The sequence below is a fragment of the Panthera tigris genome, chromosome A1, assembly GCF_018350195.1.
Source record: "Panthera tigris isolate Pti1 chromosome A1, P.tigris_Pti1_mat1.1, whole genome shotgun sequence".
NCBI classification, from domain to species: domain Eukaryota; kingdom Metazoa; phylum Chordata; class Mammalia; order Carnivora; family Felidae; genus Panthera; species Panthera tigris.
Window position 1 is genome coordinate 133042565 of NC_056660.1, and position 22347 is coordinate 133064911.

Consider the following 22347-nt stretch of genomic DNA (forward strand, 5'->3'; position numbering starts at 1 on the left):
TACAAGTTCAGTAAGTTCTGTGTACTGGATGTGATGTTTGGCTGAAAACACAGATGAAGTCTAGTCCCAACTGACAGAGTTTACAGTGGAGAAGAGCAGGCTATGTATAGCAATAAATGAGACTCTCTACACATGCATCCACATAGGAATAGGTAATATGATGGGGAAAGTGGAGGCCATTAGTGCCCTGGAGTATGGATTCAGTGCCTGTGATGGATGGATCAAGCATCCTGGCGGGGGACCTAAACCACCACTAAACACAAATTGTGTATTCCACACTGTGCTGGGCACTTGATGTGTGTAATTTATTGACATCAGCTCTAGAGGTATGAAACTAGAGCTCAGAGAGGAAAAGGAATGTATCCAGGGTTCTCTAGTTAATAAATGGGGAAACCAGGATGCAAACCTTGTCCGACTGGTTTCCCTCTCTATGCTCCTGAGTTTACTTGATGAATGAATGAGAACTAGTTATCCCCAAAGTGCCCTGTGCTGGAGAGAATCTGGTCCAGTCTGGGGATGATGTCAGGGAGGAGTGCCCTTGGCAGGAAGAGGTGTTCAGCCCTGGAAAGAAGAGGGGATAAGTCATTGTTTATCCCAAGACTTGTCTTTGTCAAATGCTAGTAGAGGCTCTCTGCTCATATACTCAGTTTGTCCTCCCAGCCACCCTGTGAGATTGGTGTCTCATCTCCATTTCACAGAACATGCACTGGGAACTGGGGGGCAGGAGATTAAGTCTGACCAAGGCATGTAGCTGCTACACGGTAATAGTCAGGCTTTGAATTTGGGATTTGAACCTTGTGACTGGAGCAAAATGGTAATGGACTTGAAGTCAACAATTTCTTGAGTTTAAACATGGAACATATTTTCAGGATCCAGAGGGGGCAGTGAACATGTTTAGGTGAAAAGAAATTTTGAAAAGAATTGGACAAACTGGGTTGGGAAGTCAGGGTATGACGGGGAAGGAGGAGATGACTCCTACTCATTTGGTTGGTATTTTGAAGCGCACACGATTCTGGTCCTCCTGGGAGGTTGTAGAAAGATGTGGAGGCAGATGGGGAAGAGGAAGGAGCAAGAGGAAGGGAGAGGGGGGAGCTTGACAAGTAGTTTAACAGCTGCTCCACATAGCCGCAAACTGACTCTGAGAAAAAATGGTTCTATTTATTTGCCGTTTCCGTCCATATATCTTCTCAACAGCATTCATCAATATCTGTCATTTCCCAAGGGGTTTAGGCATGTCTAGCAATTCATTCTGCTGAATTATATTTCAATACGCGGATGGAGGGAGGCCAGATTGCAGATGTTAACTCTGACCTATGCCCAGTGTTGCCTAGACACAGCCAGTACCCATCTCCTGGGTGCCCCCACGCAGGCTGCCATTCCAAGCAACACCACTTGGCATCAGATTATTTTGACCACGTTCTCATTAGAGTGGGCTGTATGTAATACTTGCTGAAAAATTAATTTTAAGTTGTCCTATAAGCCTTTGGTCTCTACAGCTGGAGCTTAGGGCAAAACTATTATGTATTTATTTTGTTTTTTTAATGTTTTTTTATGTATTTTGGGAGAGAGGGAGTGCAAGCAGGGGAGGGGCAGAGAGAGAGAATGCACTCAGCGTACAGCCCGAAGCTTGGTTTGAACTCATGAACCACGAGATCATGATCTGGGCTGATACCAAGAATCGGATGCTTAAGTGACTGAGCCACCCAGGCATTGATAAGAATTTGAAATACAGATAATCATCATCAGAATGGAGACATCTTGGTGGTCTAGGTGCAGTGAGGATTTGCTGACCAGGACTGGGTCTCACTGAAGAACAGGAGAGTTTGCTGGACGTTGCTACACCCAGCGATGTGAGTGGTTGTAACAGCAGGAACATTGCAGTTTTGCCAAGGTCTAGCTCATGTATTAGTTCACTTGATCCTAATATCTTCCCTTATTAGAGTTTGCAAGTGGTAATCATGGTGGATGAGAAGAAATATTTGTTCTTTAAGAGCAACTTAAAAGGAAAACAAAAGGAAGGAAAAAGGCCAAATATATTTCTCTGTAAGTATGGATTCAAATTATTCCACTTAAAAATGTACTGTGTAGGGGAACCCGGGTGACTCTGTCGGTTGGGTGTCCAACTTCGGCTCAGGTCGTGATCTCGTGGTGCGTGGGTTCAAGCCCTGTGTCGGGCTCTGTGCTGACAGCTCAGAGCCTGGAGCCTACTTCGGTTTCTGTGTCCCCTCCCCCGCTTGTGCTCGCTCTCTCTCTCTCTCTCTCTCTCTCTGTGTCTCTCTCAAAAAGGAATAAACATTAAAAAAATTTAAAAACGTACTATGTGTTGGCATTTTCCCCCTCTATCATAAAGTGACAAGGGTAAGGACGCCTGGTTGGTTCAGTCGGTGGAACGTCTGATTTCTGCTCAGGTCATGTTCTCATGGTTCTCGAGTTCTAGCCCCATATCAGACTCCGGGCTGACAGCTTGAAGCCTCGAGCCTGCTTCGGATTCTCTGTCTCCCTCTCTGTCTGCTCCTCCCCAGCTCTCTCTGTCTCTCTCAAAAATAAACATTAACAAATATTTTATAAAATGGCAAGGGTAACTGTGATTGAGGGTGAAGAGAGCACCTTTGAGTCGTGTTACTATATGGCTTACAACTAAAGTTGCTTTTGATTTAAACCTGCAGCTGCAGTTGATTGGCAATGGCAGCTAGAGATGGCTTGTCCAGAGGCTTTGATTTCTGTAGTGCAGACATGGATGTTGTGTTATTTTTCCATAGTCCCTGGAGCTTTCATGGTATACAACTGGCCTTTAGTGACTCCCTGAAACATGTGTCATGTACCCAGTCTGGGCTTGGTAAACTGTTACCTTCTGCTACCTGCTCTTTCTTCCGGCAGATTTCCTTTTAAAGCATCCCCTTAACTTTCTCACCAGGCCCTTGTGGTTAGTAATGTTGCCCTGCCATATGTTAAATATAGAATGCTGGTGAGGATATTCTACACAGTGAATTTGGGCATCTCGGTTGGATTTGAGTCTTGGAGCAAAACCAAAGTTTAGCGATGACTGCATTGTGCTGTCATTTAGGTTCAGACTTTGATGTCCTTTTGGTGTCCTGTACTTTGTCTACCAGCCTCTCAGAAGACATGCATGGTCTCTCTATTGAGCATTCAGTTGCCTTGTCAATTGGAGATCCCTGTATAGTAGGTGGTGATGTCTTTAAGGACTTAGGGTCAAGGCTGTGCTTTGGACTTTTCTTGTGTGAATGAACAACACTTTTTTTTTTTTTTTCTTTTAAGGCTAGAATAGTAGTTCAGTATAGGAGTCAGTGAACTTCACTCTCTGGTCACAGGTCTGCTGGTTTCTCAAATTATATTTATTTGTGCCATTAAGAAGAATGATTTAGCAGCATTGTCGGTGATGTCTAGGTATAGTTATTCTTTTGCGGTGGGACAAGAAATTGGAAGTCAGTCACCCATGCGAGAGGGAAGATGGAAGGAACCATGTCTCTGTGTTGTAGTAGCAGTGAGCTGAAGATGAATAAAGGGAGGCTATAATTGCCTGTGAGTACGACAGTCGCCGTGATGAGGGAACCAATGTTTAGGAGTGAGCAGTGGAGCAGAGAAGAAGAACGCCTTGATGATGATGGAATATACTTGAGGACAGAGGCTGCTGACTCATGCATTCTCCCGGATTCGGCCAGTGACTTCTGACCTTTGACCCTTCTCCATTTCTAAAGTTGGGAGTGCTCTGGGAAAAACTCATTTCCTCTGACTTGCAAATGATTCCAAGGGGTTAAGTTATTTAAGTGTAATTTGCAAGAGCAGGTGCTAATGTGGTGTAATGGGGATACCTTCTGAACAGCAAAAAGGACCCTATTTTTTCTTGGGAAGGCGAATGGTTTCAGCCAAGTAAGTGAGGGTTGGTGTGTGTGTGTGTGTGTGTGTGTGTGTGTGTGTATGTGTGTGTAAATATACATTATAAAATTTACCATTTTAACCATTTTTAAGTGGTCTGCGGTGTTAAGTACATTCACAATGTTGTGCAACTGTCCCTGCCATCCATGTCCAGAACTTTGTCCTCTTCCCGACCTGAAACTCTGTACCCATTAAATAGTTAGTCTCCATTACCTCTCTCCCCAGCCCCCAGTATCCACAGTTATACTTTCTGTCTCAATGAAATTGACCATTCCAGGAACCTCATAGAAGTGGAATCATACGATATTTGTCCCTTTGTGCCTGACTGATTTCAGTTAGCATGTCATCAAGGTTCACCCATGTGTAGCATGTGTCAGAATTTCCTTCCTTCTTAAGGCTGAATCTTATTCCATTGTACGTATATAGTACAGTGTTCTGTTTACGTGTTCGCCTTTCAGTGGATGTTTGGGTTGTTTCCATCTTTTGGCTCTTGTGAAGAATACGACTATGAACTTGGTATACACATATCTGTTCAAGTCCCTGCTTTTAGTTCTTTTCTGTGTATACCCAGAGGTGGAATTAAGCAAGGGGAGTTTTAGTAGGAGATGGGGAGGGTAACATTTTGGGATGTCCCTCTCCTGCTGAAGTGGTGCATGTGAACTTCAGGGAGCCTTCTTGGAGAGCTTCGGTAGATGCTCAGGTCAGCAGCAGGATGGTAGCCCACATGGAAAGATAAAGAATGAAAGAGCCGAATGTGTGGCCCCGTCTGCCTGCTCCTGGCTCCAGCATGGTGGTCACCTACCATTGTTCTTTTTGTCCCCAGCTCCTTTACCCCTGGATCGCCACCCCCATTCTCCTTCCCTCCCTCTCATGGCTCCCCCCACATCACCAAAACCCTTGAGAGCCACACAGCTGCTGCCTCAGCTTCCTTTTGTTCCTGGTTGGTGCCTTAGAGGGATAAACAAACTTTTTCAGAGTTTTATGTATAACTGAGCACCGGAAGCCATATCTAAAGACTGCTTTGTTAGTAGTTACTAGCTCTTATTTTCCCTTTGATGGCTTGTTTGTAGTCCAAGAGAAATAACCCAAAATGTAAGACTGTGGACTGACGGCTAAATCTATGTTGCACTTCAGGTGATAAGGAACTTTTTTACTGGAAGCTTTTAAATCTAGTCAGGTACCATTATTCCCTGATGATAAAGTAGTTCTCCAGAGGCTATATTTAATTCTTTATATAGCCATTCTGCTAAAATTATTGCTGACCTGGTATTTTCCTACTTCAGAGGGATACTTGAAGCTTTGGGGTGCTTTGCAAGCATGTATTTCATGTTTGAAAGCATGCGTTTATGGAAGTCTTCTTGTTTCTTGGGATTCAGGGTAGAAACAAAGGAAAACACTCTCCAGTAAAGAGACCGTATGTAGCCTAGATAGAACCGAGGTACATTCTGGGTGTAGGCTTGGTAATCTACTTATTTTAATATATTATCTCAAAAGACTGCACATCTTCCACTGTGTTAAGTAGAGATCCAGTGACCAGAACAATAACAATAACAATAACCAATGTAAAAACATTCAAGTAACTCATACCTCTGTGGGTGAAGCCTGACAAGTGCTTACATTGTTCTGGCCAATTGATCTCAGCTTTATTATGGACCTCTATTTATTGCCTCTAAATTTCTAGTTATGTCAGTAGAATATATGTAATAAATGTTATAATGAACATACCAGAATTTTTAAAATGTGTTTCCAAAGAGCACAGGGCCAATCACAGTTCCAGTTGTAACAAGCAAGCTCGGTTTGGTATTAAAATCAAGCGGCCAGATTGGTAGGCAAGCTCACCTCTCATACAAGAAATTAGGAATGGTATTATCCATTAATTTCCACCCTGCGCAGCTGAATAATGCAGCTGACAGATGCTAATTTTCTTAAATTGTAGGCAGCAAATGATGCATGAATACAACAGCAACACGCTTTTTAGAGGCTCTTGGTAGTCATCAAAAAGCGAATTTATATAAAGTTTGATGTAGCCACTATCAAGTATGGCATGATGTTAGTGCCTTCTAATGACTGTCTTAAATCCATCTGTTGTCCTCTTTTCCCTATTAACGCTAATGGGGGTCTAGGCAGGAATAAAAACCTCCCATGTGCTGTGCTAACAGACCATTCAATTTATAACATTCATGTGATTCCTAAGGATAACACTCATGCAAGAATAATGACATCTAAAATTTAACCAGTGACAGGATTATAAATATTTTATTTCATATGTGTAAAAGTGTTTCCTAATTTAATTATTTTTCTCCAGTGGCTTAATACAAGTTTATTTCTTGCCCACCTTATAATCTGCTGTGTTTTGGGTAGCGTTTTGTGTTTCTTATTTTTGAGGCTGATATTATTAAATGGCCATTATATAATGTTTTTTCTTTTCAGATTTTAGCATCACCCCGTAAGTGATTTTACAGCTGAGGAAACTGAGGGTTGGAGAAGTTCATGATTAAGTGATGGAATTGCTTTTGGGGGTCAGAGTTGGCACTCAGTAATCTGACCATAGAATCAACCACAACTAGAGTAATTTTTACCATTATTGGCAAAATTTATTGTTTTATGTCCTATCGGATTTGAAGATTGTATGAGATTAATACGTGGACTAAATTGAAAAATTTAGTTCAAACTGAATTCAAAAACTGATGAGTTACTGCACATCAAAATGTCTCCTTTGGGTTTGGGTCTGTTGATGTAATAAAAAGATCGAAGCCTGACAGAGAGTCTCTCCTTGACCAAAGTCTAGCCAGGCTCCTCTGAGCCCTCCTTCTCAACTAGGCTTCAACCTTAACCAATAAAGACATGAACAGGCAGTAGCACAGGTTGAAGGTCAAGGTGATATCCTTAGGATGACCCTAGTCCTCTTAAAGTGCCTGCCGGAGAAAACTCAAGACTGTCAAAATTTTTGTTTGTTTGTTTGGGCTAACAGATAGGGTCTCTGTCTCTCAGCCTGCGTGGGAGGATAGAATCTGAATTTTCAATATTTGCCAGCTGGCAGACAGAGTTGGCCTGATCGCAGTTACACTGACTAACCCTTTGTAATTTTTCACTTCCCTGACTCGACTGAGCCCCTGCTGGCTCCCTGCCCCACTCCTTAATTCTTCTCTGAAAACACTCAGTTATTGTGTTCAAATGGAAGGTGAGTTCAGTTCACACTGGGCTCTTTTTTCCTGTTGAGTAGTTACTACTGATTAAAATCTGTCCTTACCACTTGAACATCACGCCTTGTTTTTCTTTGACAAGGCACACATCTGGCCTTGCTACCTACATGAGACTGACATATGGTACGGTAGCGTAAAAAATGTACGTGGTTGTGGTAGACAGAGTGACTTACGAGGAGGGGAGCACACGGGGGTCCCGTTAGCAGGGGTCTCTGCTTGCTTTCAAGTGCCCTTTGAGATCTAACGAAATTGAAGGGTTTGGAGCACGCTTCCGAGTCTGTGGAGGGAAGGGAGGCGGTTCAGCTTGCCTGTGCCCCTCCCACCTGAAGCGTGCCTGGGTTCACCTAGCAGGGATCCTAGCGTGTGAATTTCCTACATTGAGGATTTATTCGAGAACTCTCCCTGCTTCCGTTCTGTTCACCCAGTGGCACAAAGGGAAACTTTGCCGGTCACAGCTGCCATGACTTTCATACTGGGACCCTGTATGTGTCCTCATGGTTCCTTTTGGCTCTTTGCTTCCCCACCCAGACCCACCAGAGATTTCCTATCGTCAGCAGAGCCTCCCTGATGTGGCCCCAGCAGGGGAAGGAATATACTCCTGGCTACTTGGCCATATTAGATTAGGGAGCACATATTTTGATAGGAATCATTAAAAGCAATGTTATATATCATGTTCAGAAAGTAATAGAGAATAATTTACCAAAACACCTATACCAGCCAGCGTTAGCTTAACTTAATATTTGCCACATTCTTCAGCTGTATTAACAAAATTAAATATTAAATTTATTAAAACCACAAGTGAAAACTTAGTTCTTTAAACTTTTAAGTTCAACTCATGACCCCATTATCACCTGTGTATGATTTTTAAAACAATAAAAATATTAGAGCATACTCCTCCCTGGACCCATTCCCCATTTTCCCTGCCAGAGATTACTACAATTCCAAATTGGCTGTTTATCCTTTCCATAAAGAGATACTCTTCTTGATTTTAATATTATTTAATATTTTTCTTTTTTTGCAGTCTAAGAACTCATTGCCCTGTTTTGTTGCTAGGGTGGTAGGAGATGATGTTGATGGAATTAACAAAGTTCTCATGATAATCTGAGTAGTGATAGTAGTATATTGACTATTTCCAATGCCCCAGGTTGAGTGCATTCAATGCATTATCTCATTTAATCCAGTCTGCTACCATTTCTCATCTTTTCCGAAAAGGGGGCTGGCTGTGTGCCCTCTCTGGGTGTTAGAGTTCAGATAATATTCCCTAGTACACCATAGGGTTGTTAAGATGTTGGAAGTGCCTGGCATACAGTAAGGCCTCAATGGATTTTTAGCTATTATGCTATGCTGCGAATGAAATTAAAGAAAACAATTTGTTTAGTTTTATTCTTAGCATTTTAGAATGCTTGATTCAATTTCTTGATCAAGCATGGGTCAAATAGTGTAGTTTGTCTGAATTTCAGGCAACAAACATTTATTGAGCACTTACTAAGTGCCAGGTACTGTGCCTGGTAGTGAGGATATAGAAATAAATACATACCTTTTTCTTCTTGAGGGTTATAGGGAGATAGTCTAACAATTATTTCCTAAAAGAAAAAGAAAAGGACTGATTTATAAAATTTTTCAGTGAACTGAAATGTTTGCATTGTAAGTTTTTCTATTGCTAATTAAGTTCTTCAACTGTTTTTGTATCTACCCTTAGTTTATTTTTGTGTTTTTTTTTTAAACGAAGCACCTGGGGCAGAGCTGTGGTGAGGCCATGGTAGGTTTTCTCCATCATGTAAACCTGGACATAACGTAGCTTCTCTACCTCCTACCAGGATTCTTTTCTGAAATATGAACAAAGAAAATATAAAACCAAATATAGGAAAAGAAATAGAAGGGATTGGAAGAAAAAAAATCCACGGGTTCTGATTATGGAGGTTGGTACATTATTAACAAATGATGTCTTTCAAATAGAGTTATTTCTCTCTTAAATCATTTATTCATGTAATACTGATCTTAATATTCTTAAATGTAGTCTCTGGTTTTATTATCCTTCTTTATTAATGTCCTGCCTTTGGGTCTAAAGGGGACAGATTGCCCAAAGCCCCTCATACTTCAGCTTTTAGTTCATGTTTTAAAATAAGACTAGGAAAAAAAATAAAAAATCTGGACTTTAAATCAGTGGTCTATCTTGTCTGAAAATGTACCTGAATGTTTTTGAGGTGGTGACCAGAATCACAGAGGGTAATTATGTTTGAATTTTCAGTGGTAGAGTTTGTGCTTCAATTAATGGGTGTTTGCCATATTTATTTGTTTGGAAAAGTTTATAATCTCTTATGTGGGGACAAAAATCAGTATGATCCCCTTTTTGCAAGAAAATACAGGTTGCAGAAAGAAAGCCTGGCAGAAGATCACTGAAATGTTGATAGTGGTTTTCCCTGGTGCGATTTTAGATGACTTTTTTCCTTTATATTTATGTTACCTATTTGTGAGTGAAAAGAAACCAAATCCACGTGAAAATGATACTTACCATTTTTACTACTGTTTGGACTATATAGCTAACGTTTACTGAGCGCTTTAGTTAAAAAATTCTTTGATGCCCTCAACAATAGTCAACCGCATTCTCTCCATTTTAGAGACAGAAAAACCAAGTCCAGGAGAGGTTGACTAACGTCTTCTCTGTTGTCACTGAGGCAAGATCGGGATCTCAGAAGCAGATCTCATTTTCTGTAGGGTGTGCTTTCACTATATAATGGTGCAAAAGAGAAATTTTGGCAAAGTAAGTGTTTCCTTTGCCATTAAGATACACATTTCTGGGGCGCCTGGGTGGCTCAGCTGGTTGGGCATCCAGCTTGGGCTCAGGTCATGATCTCACAGTTTGAGTTCGAGCCCCGCATCAGGCTCTGTGCTGGCAGCTCAGAGCCTGGAGCCTGCTTCAGATTCTGTGTCGCTCTCCCTCTCTGCTCCTCCCCTGCTTGCAGTCTGTCTCTTTCTCTCTCCAAAATAAGTAGCATTAAAAAAAAAGATACACATTTGTGAGAGTACTTGAATTCAAGAGTTAGACCTCGTAGCATGGACAGTGATGGCAGCTGCAGCTCACTACTGTACTTGGATAGTGCTGGTAGTTACCATGCACACTGCTAGTAAATCACTTTATTTTTTTTTTTAATTTTTTTTTTAACGTTTATTTATTTTTGAGACAGAGAGAGACAGAGCATGAACGGGGGAGGGTCAGAGAGAGAGGGAGACAAAGAATCTGAAGCAGGCTCCAGGCTCTGAGCTGTCAGCACAGAGCCCGACGCGGGGCTTGAACTCACGGACCGCGAGATCATGACCTGAGCCAAAGTCGGAGACGCTTAACCGACTGAGCCACCCAGGCGCCCCAGTAAATCACTTTATATTGCAACACTTATTAACCAGTGGGATAGGCTTGTGGGGTGCATGCCTGAGGAAGAGAGTGAGGCTCTACTACGAGGAACAGATCTGCCGGGGAAAATCACATATTGTCTCGGCTGCAGGGCCAACAGCCACATGTGATGCATTCTTCCATGTATCTGAGAGGTATGTGGCTGGAATGCTGATCCTCCCCTCCCCAGTCCTTGGATGAGGTTCTCCACGTTGCCTGCCATCCTTTCTTTGTGCCTGTTTGTTGTTTGAGAAAGACGTGCCCATTTGTTCTTTTATCGTTCTGTGGATATTTCATGAGCACCTACTATGGCCAGTCGTTGTGCATGTATTAGGGTGAAACGGATAAAAATCAATCATGGTTTCTACTTTAACTGAGCTCCATTACTGTGTGAATATTAACATCCATCCTAACTTCCTAAAGTCAAGAAGCCTTATTTCTTGGGGCACCTGGGTGGCTCGGTTGGTTAAGTGTCTGACTCTTGGTTTTAGCTCAGGTCATGATCTCACGGCTTCATGGGTTTGAGCCCCATATTGGGCTCTGTGCTGGCAGCCCAGAGACTGCTTGGAATTCTCTCTCTCCCTTCCTTCACTCATGCAGTCTCTGTCTCTCTCAAAGTAAATAAATAAATGCTAAAAAAAAAAAAAAAAAAATAGGAGTCTTATTTCTTGGGTGTTGATAACTAGTCCAGTCCTTGTGGTGAGGAAGTAAGGCAATGTAAATTGATTCAACTGTTTGACTTTTAAAGGCATACCAATACATTAGAGTTCAAGGTTGATGTAAATTGCTCAGTGAACCTAGACTGACATTGATGTCCTGATTTATGCAGATGAATACCATGTGTGTCCTGTGGACATGGTTGGATGACCATCAGTTCTTCAGACAGAGGAGCTTTGAGAAAGAGGCACCAGCCCCATTTCACCTTGACAGAATTCCAACTCTTTGTTTTGTTGACCATGATCTCCATTTTGTTGACTTTTTTCTGGTTGATTTTGAGATCAGTTTTTCGTAGTAGATATTGAAAAAGTCCTTGTTTGAACGTGCTTATGTTTCCTTCTGTGATGCTGAGAATGTTTTATGGGTTTATATGCATCCTTGGCAAGTTCCTATGGCATGGGCAGAAGTAACAAGGGGCTTTATCCTGTGCTGGCCAAAAGGTACAGATGCTGGAGGGGAGGAGGTTTACTTGGGTTTATGTGGGAAATCAGGGTCACAACTTGCCCCTGGATCTCCTGACTTAATTAAAACAGCATTACCCTTGTTGCTGTTAATAAATGTAAGGAGTGTGACAGCAGCAGGTTAGAAGGATGGCCAAGAAGGGACTTGCCCTTGCCACAGAATTACTGATGTTTTGCCTGCCGCTTACACTGTCTTGTTTCACCCCCATAGGGCGGTACCTGCTTCCAAACCCCGTGGCAGGGCAGGCCTGGGCCACCTCGGCGGAGACGTCCAACCTCGTGCGCATGCGCAGCCAGGCCTTGGGCCAGTCTGCGCCCTCGCTCACCGCCAGCCTGGTGAGTGTCCTCTGCCTCTTTATGCAGAGCATCGGGTGATACCGTCTCTCCACCTCCCTGGGGACTATTTTAAGTTTATTGAGTTTAACTAGGTTTGAACTTACAACCACATTTAACGTTAAGCACAGATTTGGCAATGTGCAATATTTTGCTCTGAGTGTGCTAATTTTTTCCAAGGCTTGTCTCCATCCCTCCCGCCTAATCTTTACCGTTTGTTTCTACTTGACTGTCTCCCCTCTTCCTTCAAAAGAAATGAAAATATTTGTGAGATTTTTGTCTTAAATGCCTTATTTGAAAATAATTCCAAACTTACTAAAAGTTGCAAGAATATGAAAAATCAGTAGAACATGGTGGGTCCTTACCTTGATTCAGCTATTAATCTCTTGCCAAATTCGCTTTATCTTCCTTGTATATATGTCGATGTAGATATATACCTATGTGTGTATATGCATATATATGTCCACACACTCAGATAATTTTTTGAACTGTTTGGGAGTAAACTGTATGTATTATGGCCATTTGTTATCACAGTTACGAACAGTGGCAAATTTATGGCTGCCATAGCCTTTTATGTATGCTCCATTCTGTATTTCAGTTTAATCAATTGGCACAATAATGTCCTGTATGGCATTTTTCTTCAGCCTCCAGTATAGGATTCAGTCTGGGGTCATATATTGTATTTAATTGTCATATCTATTCAGTCTCTATCAATCTGGAAGGTTGCCACAGCCTTCCTTTGCCTTTTATGACACAGACATTTTTGAAGACTATAGTTCTCCCAATGAAAAAAAATGTAATGTTTCTCATATTACACGTGTTTGATATGTGTAATGTTTCCTCTTGGGGAAAGTCACATTTTGCATTCCAGGCCAGAATAGGACATGGGTGGTGATGTTTCCTTTCAGGGCTTGCCTCATGCAGGCCCCGAAGTCAGTCTGCCCTTCATTGTGATGTTAATTTTGCCACCCCCCCTCCCCCGCCCCCATCATGGCAGTGTTTAATTTCTCCACCGTGGTTTGATTTTTTCCTCTTGCAAACGATAAGCATTCTGTAGAGAGATAGATTTCAGGCCATGTGAACGTATTTGGTCAAAAATTTCCCCTAGATTTCTCATCCATTGGTGACACCTGTTTGTTTGTATGTTTGTTTGTTCCAACCTCAGCACTTGATCCGCATTTACCACTTGGCAGGTGGCACCCATATTTGTATATATGTTAGTAGTTTGGACTCCTGAATTTTTTTTCCAGTGTTTTCAGTGTTCATCTTTATTTTCTTTAAAAAAATTTTTTTTTCTTTTTTTACTGTTTATTTTGAAGAGAGAGACAGAGACAGAGACAGAGCCTGAGCAGGGGAGGGACAAAGAGAGGGAGAGATACACAGAAATCAAAGTAGGCTCCAGGCTCCGGGCTGTCAGCACAGAGTCCAACGTGGGGCTTGAACTGAAGATCCATGAAATCATGACCTGAGCCCATCAGATGCTTAGCTGACTGAGCTGCCTAGGTGCCCTTCATCTTTATTTTCAATCACAATGCTTACTAGAATTTTTTTTTTCTCCTGGGTGTATTACTTCTCTACTTCAACCTTTGGCACAGCCTAGAAGTCTGTACAAGTTACTTTTGCTCTAGTGGTAGAGTTGTATGGTATGGGAATAGGTTTTTAAACATGTTTTACTGATGATAATGCAAATAATAAATGAGTGCATTGCGGTGCCTTGTAATCTTATGCATTGGTAATGAATAAGTTGGATATTTGAGAATTATTCAGTAATCAGGGAGATTTGATTTAGGTTGAGATTCTAGTCTTGCTTTTGCCATTAGGTAGCTGTATAAACTTGGGCAGATCACTTACTTTCTCAGATTTTATCAACTCAGCTGTACCTGCAAGATGAAAAGAGGTATTGAATCAGTCTCTGGAATTCAACTTCGGGATTCCCTGATTTTGCTTCTAGAATAATAAAGATTATGAACATAGTGAATAGTTATCCCTAAAAAAGTGTCTTTCAGAAAATTTATGACTTCAAAATTGACTATGATTTTCAAATCAAAGTTCATCTTTTTCCTCTCATGAAAATTTGGAGACTTATATTTAAAGGTATGTTTACAATGATAGTAGTTAGCATTTGCCTTCATTCCATCCCCAAGTTCAATTTTAGTTTTTCTTCTTGGGCAATTATATTAAAAGCTTATTTTACTGAAAGTGTTTATTTTTAAGGAAAGAGGGAAATTCCTCAGAATTAGTGGTTTAAAAAAATTTTTTTTAATATTTATTGTTTTGAGAGAGAGAGCGAGAGCGAGCGAGCAAGCAGGGTAGGAGCAGAGAGAGAAGGAGACACAGAATCCTAAGCAGGATCCAGGCTCCAAGCTGTCAGCACAGCGCCCAACTCAAATCCACAGGGCTCTAATCCATCCGCAAACCGAGAGATTGTGACCTGAGCTGAAGTTGGACGCTTAACCAACTGAGCCACCCAGGTGCCCCAGTGATTTTTTTTAAACAGAAGTGTTTTTTGGTCACTGCAATATTACTCTTAACACTTAGTTAGTAATCCTGTATGTTTATTGCCAAGTAAATTATTCTGATTAAAAAGCACTGTTAAAGGGAATATATCTTACGTAATACTGGTAGTCACGTAGTCAGAAACAGAAATTGATTCATTCATTCTTAAAACACATGTCAGGTGACCTAAGGCTTGGGAATAAGATAAAAAGATAAAGAGAGCTATTAATAGAAAATACAAAAGAGTACTCTCTAAAATCTGTCTGATGAGATTCTTAGCAAAGTGTCATTAAATTACTGGCTTATCTGCCTTGCAAGTTTTTCCACTGTTTGCTTGAGAGCAAAACTAGAAAAAGTGCTAAAATACCATCGAGAGCAAACTTAAAATAGTACCTGGCACATAACCAGTCTCAAATGTTAGCAGTGTAATTACTTCTGTTGCTAACCTATTATGGGTAAGCTTGAGTACAGAAGCCAGGCTATGGTTAACCATTTATGCCGGACAGTGAAAGTTTAAAATGTAACTTTCATCATATCTTTCCTTTAGAGGTTTCATTGCTTCCTGATTATAGTTTAAGGAAAACTGTTTGCGGGCTGTTTGACCAAGTCATCTCCCCTTGCACCCGCCCTCCTGTTCCATTGTTGAAAGAGCAGTGACAGCTGGAGGAGAGCTGCCAGGCAGAGTACCATCTTATTTTCCTCATAGTTCTGCGATCTGCCCACATTTCTGGCCATATTGCTGATTTCGGTATGTCACTCAGTCCAGGTTAATGACTTTTTTGGCTTTGGATACCCTTTGCAGAACCATTACAGTTAATCTGTTTGCTGTTTCTTGGATTGGATGACGTCTAAATTATCTTCCTGATTACAACTGTCTATCTCTGTAGTGATAGAGAATGATGCTCCGGAGGTGGAAAAGTCCACTTGCCAGAACTTACTTTTTCCTTTTTCCTTTTTTCCCTTTTCCTTCTCAAAAAGCGATGTTTAGCGTGGTGCACTGAGCAGTACAATGTGCTTCACCCTGACCCTCTTTCCAGGCCACTATCCTCAATCCCCTTGCCACCTCCCTTCCCGCTCCCCCATCTCAGAGCCCCCCACCCCATCTCAGGGCTATAAATCACCCTTCCTCCTGACTCTTGTTTACCATTGTGCACATCGGTTTTAGTTCTTTGTGTTGGTCCCTAATACCCGCTGCTAGACTGCAGGCTCCTTGAGGGCAGAATTCCTGTCTCCTCTGAATCTGGACCTCACTGCTCCTGGCACAACTCCTTGCATGTGGGAAGCATTCAATAAATATGGTTGATGGAACAAATAATTATTCCCACAAAGTGACAGATGGCTTTAGTTGCAAGGCAAGAGTGATGTTGCAATTCTGTGTGCTGGAACGGGTGGCCTAATAAGACCATCCATCTAAATACCTCTTTGTTTTTGTCGTTCTGTGTGTTACATTTGCCGTTAGCCTTGAAGTCCATGTAATGAGCCAAATTCCATGTAGTTTCACACCAGCCACTCAAAAAATAGGGTGACCCAGTTCGTCAAGAGAGGATCACTGTCCACATTCAAGAAAATGTGGTTAATATGCTTGTAAGGAGACCTCATATGGTCCCGTTGATTTCACTGTTTTGTGGGTCCATGGAAGAAGTAAGTTGAAGCAATGTGTGTCGTCAAGTGTGGAAAAATTGGAAAAACTGGAATCCAAGTGATTTATGTCCAAATGACAGCACTGCACTTGATAAAACAGAATTTCCTGTTCAACACAACAATAAACATTTCTGAAAAGTACATACTCTCAACCTGAGAGGTATTGATATGTTAGTAAGATATAAATGAAGGCCTCGTGGTTTGGTAGGTATGAATTTTAGTAAATGCATGACCTATAGTGATTTAAATGCCATAGGCACGCTTGAGGGTAATGCTAACTACCTTCTCAAGGAGGAGATTAATTCCTAGCCTGAAGTATCTAGTTTTCCTTGGCAATGCTAAATGTAGTTGTGCTCCCTCTCCCAGACACATTGGGCATTTCAGATAAATGGCACGTTGCCAATTCATCCTAAGTAGCCTGGTAGCTGGCAGGATACATGCTTAGCCAGTGTCCGCCTGCTGGGACACCAGCCGGGAGTGCTGATGAAGTGTCAGATGTATACTTCATATACATTAATCTGAAGAGGGGAAAACTCATTTCCCCATTTGCTTCTTCCATCTTTCTGTCCCTCCCCACACACATGGGTAGTTTATCAAAGAAGTCAGAGTTGTCAAAAGCAGGGGGATTTATACAGATGCTGCTTTCTGGCAAGAAAGATGGAAATTTCAAGAGACAAAAGCAGGACCAGTGGTAACTTATTTTTCTGTAGGAAAATAAGGTTGTAAGCCTTGGTGATTACAGTTTAAAAATAATATATGTGGCCCTCAAATGAAATCCTCACTTCTTTTGTACTTTGGAGTAATGGACAGATGGTAGAAACATGGTAAAAACTAGTTTACAGTGTTTTCCCCCTGTTTTCTGTTTGATTTGAATCTTGAGCCTCCTCTGCTCATGCCCGTAATACATTTTCTCTTGTTGAGGTCTTCCTTGGCCATGTTGTTTGAAACAGTTCCCCCACATTGCATGTTGGACACTCTGATTTACTCCTTAGCTTTATCCCCATTCAGTATGCTACACGATTGGCTTATCTTATTACATATCTATTAACTACTCTAATGAAAAATTAATGAGAGTAAAGAGATTTTCTGTTTTCCCAGCTGTCTTCCCAGGACGTAGAATAGTGCTGGCACATAGTAGGTGCCCACTGAGGACTTGAAGAATGCAGAAGCGAAAATATTTCCTTTCTGTATGTTTTCAATGCCCTAGAATGGGTTGTTGGTTTTTTTGTTTGTGTGCTCATTTTTAATCTGTGATAAACTTTTTAGGCTTATGTTATTTTTTTGTATTTATTTATTTATTAAACTTTAAAAAAATGTTCATTTATTTTGAGAGAGGGGGTGGGGAAGGTCAGAGAGAGAGGACAGAGAGAATTCCAAGCAGGCTCTGTACTGTCAGTACACAGCCCGATGCAGGGCTTGAACCCATGAACTGTGAGATCATGACCTGAGCTGAATCCAAGAGTTGGATGCTCAACGGACTGAGCCACCCAGGTGCCCCAGGTTTATACTGTTTAGCCTAATCAAGAAGCTCTTCAAGCCAGAGAGCAGTTAACCATGGAAAGGACATTCAGGAAGTAGACTTTAGTGGTTAAGTTGGAAAAAGGGAATGAGGGGGGAAAGCAGAGTGGTTAAGAGATCATCTCCACTCTCTAGTCCTTAATAGCTGTGTAAGCCTTGGTTTCCTCATCTGTGAAGAGAGGCTAATGGTTGTAACCTCCTCAGGTTATTGTGAGGATTACATGAGCCAACTCATGGGCAGTCCTTTGTCTGGTGCCTGTCACTTAGGAAATGCTGATGTTGGTCTACCTGGGGTTGATCAGAAAGATGTTTCCTTGGGGTTGTCAGGCTTAGATGAGTGGTATTATCAGCAAGGAGGGAAATGAGCCCTTTCTCTCAGATCACCTGATAATGAGCCATAGTGTAACCTTTTTTGTCCCTCTTGCATGTTGGTGAACCAGCTTGTTTCTTTCTTGCTCATTTTCACTTAGTATTCATCAACAGGACAACCTGGGAGAAGATACTTGCTAGAATAGCTAACGGTTTTGAAAGAGGGAAGTGCTTTCAAATAATGCTCTTCAGCTCTTACTGTTAGGTTCAGTGGTATAATTTCATGTTTCTTCAGTGACCCTTTTTTTGACATAGTATCCATTTCTTTTAATGAAAAAATTACATTTCATGATGTACTATGAATATTAAGACAAAACTATTTAAACTGTAATAGATTCAAAGAGGGTTGATGAATATTCATCTTTTCCATTTGCAAAAATGCATTATGAAGAGTCAGGGAAAATTCACTAAATGTATGCAAAAGTGCATTTTCCCTTTTTAATTCATTCACAATGCACTGGCATAATGTCAGCATTTATTTAGAGTACGGACTTTATTTGCAGTCATTTAATATTATATCAATACTTCATTAGCCTTATAGCTCAAAAACAAAAACCTGAGCTGAAGTCCAATTAGTTAACTCCGAGAGAGGATCTGTTAAATATTGATGGAGGAACAATTTGAATGCCCTTGGATAGATTGCTTAACAAAAGTTGTAGAATACAACTATGAGTTAGCATTTCTTCTTACCCACTGTGACTCAATAATTTAAAGGCTGCATAATACTTGAATGTGTGGATTTCTCAAAATTTCTCCCTTTAGGTTATTTCCAAGTTTTTCCTATTGCAGATAATGGTGCTGAACAGGCTTTTAATAAGTCCTGGTTCACCTCTAATTACGTTTCCAGGGTAACTTCTTGGAGTAGAATCGCTGTGGCAAAGGATGTGAGCATTATGAAAGTTCTCTGTACTTCTGCTAAATATTGTTTCTATGAACACTGTCCAGACTTATGCATTCATATATTGAGGAAGTGCATTTCACTACACCCTGGCCAGCAGTCAACATTGTCATGTTAAAAAAAAAAAAAAGAACTTCGCTTGTTTATTGGAAAAATAACTATTGTAAATTTGTCAGGTTTTTAGTGAAGTTGATAAGGTTATTTGGCATGTTGAACTCTTACATCAAAGCCTCTGGATAAAGCAAATGTGAAGTTAGGCTTATCCTTGCTTCTTCCTGTAACTTCCTTCCATTCCCTAAATCAGCTTACCATACCAACTGTTGGTAACCTGTGTTGCTCTTGGGATATAAGAACTCCTGAGTGTGATTACAGTGTATGTGGCTGAAGGCATTATTCCATAGTTCAGAATTTTTTTCATCTGGAAAGTAGTAATCTCAATTGTGAAATAGTGCCTTCAGCTGTGGACATTATAATCAGAGTCTCAAGAGTGCTTATATTCCAGGAGTAATACATCTCCGAGTTATTACCCTCTGAGCTAGGTTCTGTTTATAGTGAAGGGATGAATTTTCATAACTCAGTGCTGAAATAGCAGTAGGGAGCCCTGAGCAGATTATTATAGGTCAGGCCTAATCCATGAAGATAAATCTCATTATAGGCTCACCTGGGCCCATCCACAGAGTGGCTGGTTTAACAGGAGTCTATAAATCAAAGATCAGATTAAAATTGAACTATAAAATCCTTGTTATAATCCAACTCCTGTCCCCGTGAAGAGATACTCTAAATGTGTCTCCTTACTCTAAACGTGCTGGGGTACTCTGAGAATAATTAGCAGAAAAACATATATTGAGTGTGTTGTGATTCAGTCTATTAATGAGTGAAAAACTACTTATTTTGTCAGGTGGAGAGGCAGGGTTTTTTTTTTCTAAAATGAAATTGCAGCCAGAAGTAGGCACTTGAAACTTCTCCTCTTAGTTTTCTCTTCCTTACATTTTCAAAGATTAAAAAATAGCCATGACTTTGTGTGTATGTTATCCTTCCTGGGAAGGACGGGATGGATGCCTGCTGAAGCACCTCTCTATGTGGGTGTGACTGGACAGACTGGTCAAGTGTGGACTTCCTGTTATCAAAGTCATTTGAGTGGCAGTGTGATGAATGGTGCCCATAAATATCTTGTGGAATTTCAAGAGTCAGAAGGCGTGCCCTGTTTTAATTACTTAACATCATACAGGGGATTTAAATGAATTTATAACAGTAATACCATATAAATGTTTAGATATCATTGTGTGTGTATGTTAAAGCTTAGGTTTCATTTATTACCCACTTACCCAACTAGTATACCTGTTTAGGAGTTCGTTAACCTGTTCATTATGAGATGATCCAGAGAATGCCAAGTCTTGGCATCTCAGCTGTCTTCTCTGCACTGTAATTTTTAGCACCAAGGGCACTGCCTTATATATATTTAGTGCTTAGATGATAGTTGTTTATTCATAAATGTTTAGGTCTGTAATTGTAAGAATTGAGAGTTTTCCGAGGCTCCTGTAGTTCTGCTTCCTGGAGCCTGGACTAGTTGAATTGCTAGGCTCTCAATGATTTGAATGGGCCCTGTGTCTCGGGAAATGACTGAGATAGAGGTGGTCAAGCAGTTCTGGCTGCCATCATGGAAGTGTCCGTTGGTGCACTGGTGGATAGATGCTGCTCTGGTGAATTCCTGGTGTGACACAGCTTGTGCTCTTGATCCCCTGATAAAATATCAGCCCCTGACATTGCTGTCTCATTGTCTCATTGTCACAAAGATTCTGCAACCCTGGAAAAACCCCAACAAGCTCATAGCAATTAGACAGTGGTTTCTGAGAGAGAAGGTATTGGGATGTAACATTTCCTTTCTTGGGAAAAAATGTAAAGTTATCATTTTACTTAATAGACTTCTTAGGAGACTTTGGTTATTGGGGCTCTGGAAAAGCTTGCATGTCTTGATACTTTTCCTGCTGTATTTTTTAGATATATTTTGGTGGTTAGTGGAATGAGTGGTATTGGTGAATACATTTATTTTTTGTTCATTGACACCTGAAGTATCAATCTAGTGTTGGATTCCAAATCTGTGTGTATTTTGTTATGCTCATTTATCAGTTAATTGACTATTAATGGAGTTCTTATACAATTGGTATTAAAACCTACATAAAAAAAAAAAAAAAGGAGAGAAGAGGAAGGAAAGCTTCCAAATACTTCTATGAGGCCAGCATACCCTCATGTTCAAAAAATAGCAAACAACATTCAGCAATACGTTAAAAGGATTATCACCATGATCAAATGGGATTTGTTTCTGGTATGCAAGGATGGTTGAATATTTGCAAATCAATCACTATAATACAGTACATCAACAAAACAAAGGATAAAAAGTAAATGATCATCTTGACAGATGTAGCAAAAGCATTCAACCAAATTCAACCTCCGTTTATGGTAAAAACTTTAAACAAAGTGGGTTTAAAGGAAACATACTTGAACACAATGAAGGCCATGTGTGAAAAACTCACAGCTCACATCATACTCAGTGGTGAAAAAAACTGAGACCTTTTCCCATAAGGTCAGGAACAAGACAAGGATATCTACTCTCACCACTTTTATTATATATAGTACCAGAAGTCCTAGCTACAACAAGCAAACAGGAAAAAGAAATGAGGCATCCATATTAGTAAGGAAGAAGGTAGCTGTCATTATTTGCACATGACATGATAATGCACACAGAAAATTCTGAAGACTTCAAAAAACTTTTAGAAGAAATAAATGAGTTCAGCAAAGTTGCAGGATACAAAATTAATGCCCGGATATTGGTATACTTTTTATACACTAATAACAGAGTAGCAGAAAGGGGAATTGAGAAAACAGTGCTATTTACATTTGCACCAAAAAGAACAGAATACCTAGGAATAGACTTAACTATAGAGGTGAAAACCATAAAATATTGATAAAAGAAATTGAAGACAAACAAATGGAAAGATACTTCACAGATTGGAAGAAATAATATTGTTAAAATGTCTGTACTCCCCAAAGCAATCTACAGATACAACACAATCCCTGTGAAAATACCAACAGCACATTTCATAGTACTGGAACAAGTCACAGTAACATTTGAGTAGGACCACAAAACACCCCACACAACCAAAGCAGTCTTGAGAAAGAAGAACAAAACTGGAGATGTCACAATTCCAGATTTCAAGATATACTACAAAGCTGTAGTAATCAAAACCATATGGTACTGGCACACAAATGGACACATAGATGAGTGTAACAGTATAAAAAGCCCAGAAATAAACCCATAATTATATGGTCAATTCATCTCAGACAAGAGAGGTAAGAATTTATAATGGGGAAGACAGTCTCTTCAACAAATGGTGCTGAGAAATTTGCACCACTTTCTAACATCATACACAA

At 40.6% G+C, this 22347-nt stretch overlaps 1 protein-coding gene across 2 annotated transcripts in view; it reads left to right on the plus strand.

Moving 5' to 3' along the window:
• The window catches only part of MAST4 (microtubule associated serine/threonine kinase family member 4), a 562621-nt gene that overhangs the window by 161364 nt on the left and 378910 nt on the right, over positions 1 to 22347 (plus strand). For both annotated transcript variants that reach the window (XM_042987724.1, XM_042987722.1), the window contains exon 3: positions 11875 to 11999. In XM_042987724.1, the coding sequence (XP_042843658.1) occupies positions 11875 to 11999 (125 nt within the window). The remainder of the gene's footprint in view (positions 1 to 11874; positions 12000 to 22347) is intronic.